Source organism: Zea mays, chromosome 6, assembly GCF_902167145.1.
Source record: "Zea mays cultivar B73 chromosome 6, Zm-B73-REFERENCE-NAM-5.0, whole genome shotgun sequence".
In the NCBI taxonomy this organism is placed as follows: Eukaryota; Viridiplantae; Streptophyta; class Magnoliopsida; order Poales; family Poaceae; genus Zea; species Zea mays.
The window spans coordinates 105,577,585-105,581,892 of NC_050101.1; the positions used below are offsets into that span (position 1 = coordinate 105,577,585).

General features: G+C 52.6%; 1 protein-coding gene across 1 annotated transcript; it reads left to right on the top strand.

The window, feature by feature from the left end:
• Positions 1-1,707: 1,707 nt before the first annotated feature.
• LOC103629696 (probable N-acetyltransferase HLS1) lies at positions 1,708-3,887 on the top strand. Its single transcript, XM_008650807.2, is given in 4 exon segments — positions 1,708-1,983; positions 2,196-2,374; positions 2,604-3,398; positions 3,400-3,887. Coding segments are annotated over 4 exon segments (1,272 nt in total). The 5' UTR covers positions 1,708-1,728; the 3' UTR covers positions 3,443-3,887.
• The last annotated feature ends 421 nt before the right edge of the window (positions 3,888-4,308 follow it).

Here is a 4,308-nt window from a genome sequence, read left to right on the forward strand (position 1 = left end):
TTTTTCTTTCAAGAGCAGAATGTTCTTTATTCATTCGTCTAAATCTAGCTGCAAAATGCACCATATATAATTTTAGTCTAGAAACTTTAAATAAAGAGTCCACCATCACCAACTTATTATATATATGTACGTGCCAATGCAAGAAGAATGATCCCCTATGAACCGTATCTCTAAAACTGCCTCCACTGGAATATATGTTCGGATGCCGCACAATCGGTAGGCTTCCGGTCTACAAATCCTAATTCCTATCGGCGTATACTATAGTCTTTTGCTGAACTGGAAAGAACCTCACTTGTTTAAAGGCTGGTGTGCTTAAGAGCAATAGGATTACATATGTAGCTAGGTTGATTTGGCGCCTTTAATCAACTGTTTTGCGTGAATGTATGATCAGTTATGAACTATATAGTCTCTTGACCACTTACTGGGCCCACTTCCATTCAGCTAGTTTAGGCTTTATCTGAATAAACTAACACAGGCAGTTAAATCAGCTACATTCTCCATACTATTCAAATCCAAGATGGATAGACTATGTACACAAAAGCCGCCTGTTCTTTGTCCTCCGTCCTTGCGCTTCAATGGGCATTGCATCTAGGGTGGACGTTCCTCCGAAAATTTCGGATCAGATAATTCGGATAATTTAAATTTTGATTCTTGAGAATCGATATCCGAATTTACAACGGGTTTTATAATACCCAAAAATTTGGGTACCCGAAATTTCAGGTTTGGATATTTCAGAACTACTCGAAATGTTGTGTTAGTTAATTAGCTTCGTAAAAATACGTGCAATCTATTAAATTAGTATAAAAAATATAGTTTGAATAATGATATACATGGACATAAAAAACATAGAAAATCTACAATCACAAGTTATGCATATAGATGGCCAATAAGCACGAGGCCCGCGAGCCCGGCACGAAGCCCACTGTTTGGGCCCGACACGAGCCCGGCACGGTCCGGTTCTATGTGGGCCTGGGCCGGCCCGTCACGAATAAGCGGGCCGGGCTCGGACAGGAAACTAGGCACGGTGGGCTAGCCCGACACGACCCGTTTACCTCTAAGTCCGTTAAGCCCGCTTTTTTGCACTAAAACGTGTTTATCTGATCCGTTAAGCCCGCTTAAACCACTTTTCGGGACACTTTTTCCGTGCTAAACGGGTTGGCCCGACCCGTTTAGGCCCGCTGTGGGCCGGGCTCGGACAGAAAATCGAGCCCGCGGGCTTAGACGGCCCGACCCGGTTTTCTAACCGTGCCTACGGGTCGGGCTTCACCGAGCCGGGTCAGGCGGCCCGTTTGTCCTTATGCATATTTACATATAATTAAAGATGCATAAAATAATAATTAAGAATGTCATGAGTGTATATGACACATAAAATTTTGGGTAACTCGAGTATTTTGGCTACCGGATTATGATATCTGAATTACCCAAAATAAATTCAGGTTTCGCAAGTTGCTACTCAAAATTCTTGAATAAAATTCGGGTTTCCTGTATTTTCGATTTAGGTTCGGGTATTCCGGGTTCGAATTATGGGTTACTAGTTTTTTTTTTTGCGTAGCCATAATTGCATCACTGGTAGTGGAATATTACTATTTTGCCACGACCCCACAATACCCCTCCCTCCCGCTCGTCTCTCCCTGTCAGCCAAGCCTACTAGCTACCTGTATAAATTCCCCGCACGCCCTCCTCGTCGTGGATGTGGATGGAGAGAAGGTGTCGTTTGAGGTCAGCGTCATGGATGGAGAGAAGAAGGTGTCGTTTAGGGTGAGGGAGTTCGACATGGAGAGCGACCTGGCGGCGGTCGAGGAGCTCGAGCGCCGGTGCCAGGTCGGCCTGTGCGGTGACGACACCGCAGCCGACGACGGCAGTACTGGCGGCAGCAAGATGAGGAAGAAGACAAAGAGAAAGAAGAAGGGCATGTCGCTCTGCGTCGAGCAGGTCGGCGACCCGCTGGCGAGGGTCCGCCACGCGCCGGAGCACGTCATGCTGGTAAGTGGCGGCCTAACTAAAAGAAGAACAATTCTGTTTGTTTGGCACACCGATTCGATCGCTGTGGTAATACGGTTTGAGGTTCGAACTGGAGGTGCAGATCGGTTTGTTACTGATAATTGATGTGCACGAATGAAAGATGCATTCGACAGTGACGATTCATCAGATTATTCTGTACGTTGGAGGTTGGCTGATGAATTTGCAATGCCCAGGTTGCCGAGTACGGCGAGGCGGCGGAGATGGTCGGGCTCATCAAGGCCTGCGTTAGGGTGGTGAGCAGAGGCGGCGGCAAGAAACAGAAACCTTCTTCCTCCACGAAGGAGGAGCCGTCGCCGCCGGCGTACGTGAAGGTGGCCTGCCTCCTCGGTCTCAGGGTCTCTCCGTCTCACAGGTACGGGCGTACAGCTGTGCCACTTGAGTTCTTTTTTTTCTTTCAGTTTTCACCACATGCGGATGCATGCACACACGGAGGCGCCGAGTGGGCTTTTCGAGAGGGGCCCTGCGTTCTGGCTGGTTGGCCGGAGATCCACTGCAGGCGCAGGCACGGTTCTCGAGGCGCCGCCGCCGCCGCATCATGGTTTGAACGGCTGTGTGCTGACGCTAATTGCGCTTTCTTGCAGGCGGCTGGGGATCGCGACGGCGCTGGTGGAGCGCGCGGAGGAGTGGTGCCGTGAGCGCGGTGCGGCGCACGCGACGATGGCGACGACCACGTCCAACGCGGCGTCACTGGCGCTGTTCACGGGCCGGTTCGGGTACACACCGTTCCGGCGGCCGGAGTTGCTGGGAAGGCCGGTGCACGCGCACCGCCTGCCCATCCCGAGCGCGCACCGCGTGTTCCAGCTGCCGCCGCCGCTGGCGGCCGCGGCCTACGCGCGCCTGTCCCCGCCGCAGGCCACGGAGTTCCTCCCCGCCGACATGCCGGCGCTGCTGGCCCACAAGCTCACGCTGGGCACGTTCGTGGCCGTCGAGAGCGGCCCGCCGGAGCCGGACCAGTCCGCGCCCCCGTCCTTCGCCGTGCTCAGCGTCTGGGACTCCACCCGCTCCATGCGCCTCCGCGTGCGCGGCGCGCGCGCGCTGCTCCGCGCGTCGCTCGCCGCGCTCAGGGCGCTCGACCGTGGCGCGCCGTGGATGCGCGTCCCCTCCGTCCCGGACATCTTCCGCCCCTTCGGCGCCTACCTCCTCTACGGCCTCCGCATGTCCGGCCCCGCGGGCCCCGCCCTGCTCCGCTCCCTCTGCCACCACGCTCACAACGTGGCCCGCAACAACCCGGCCTGCGCCGTCGTCGCCGCCGACGTTGCGCCCGACGACCCGGCCGCCGCTGCCGTTCCGAGGTGGCGCCGCTTCTCCTGCGACGAGGACGTCTGGTGCATCAAGAACCTCAACAATGCCGACGACGAGGATGGCTGGCCGGCGCCGGCCGTCCGGAACTGTCCTGTTCGTCGATCCCCGCGAGTTCTGACGTAGCCGTGGCACGGACCGAGCCTTGCATGTCAGGTGTAGGCAGAGGGCTAACCACCTCGCTTCTGCCAAGTTTTGACATCTACACACGTGTACATACATGGTACCGCAATGGCTATGACCTGCCTTGCCATTTGTGGTATCAAACCATGCACCCAAGCTGAAGTGATGATGTCTATCTGTAACGGTAGCATTTGCTTCTAGATAGAATAGCGACCAGGTTTGGCTTAGTTTCTTTATGTCCAAGCAGGAAGAAGAACCGGTTGACGTGTTAACCTAAACTGTGCATAGCAAACTGGTACAAGGCTGAAAGCGTTCCAAACGCACGGCAATTGCATCTGACAGTGAGACGACGACGGAAACAGCTTGCAATGATTCACAAGGAAGCTCATCGGTAAATGCAGCGAAATCAAGGGTCTTTAGTTTCTACAGTTTAACTAACATTGTCATCACAAGCAACAACTAAGAAGAATTCAAGTCAGGTTAGTTTTAAAATCTAGCAGTCCAAATCGAATTGACCGTTGGCAGAAGTATTTCAGTGGGAAAAAAGAGAAAGGAGCGCATAAATCAGAATTCACCATGCTGAATTAACATCCATCCATCTTTGACTGACTGAACCAATCAGTCAAAAAAGACATGACAGGGACTTCAGTTACTGAGTGCCAGCAGTTCAGCTTCAACGATCTGATCCATATTCCTGCATAAGTAAGCAACCAAATCTCCTTTACTCATCAATTCCATGCACAAAATCAGCCAAATGTTATTCCGAGATCTCCTAAATCCCTGTGCCCCACCGATGAAAAGTAGCTTTCAGTTCGTGCAGATCTGATGCTTTTATGATCTTGCTCCGATGCATGGTCCATGTCA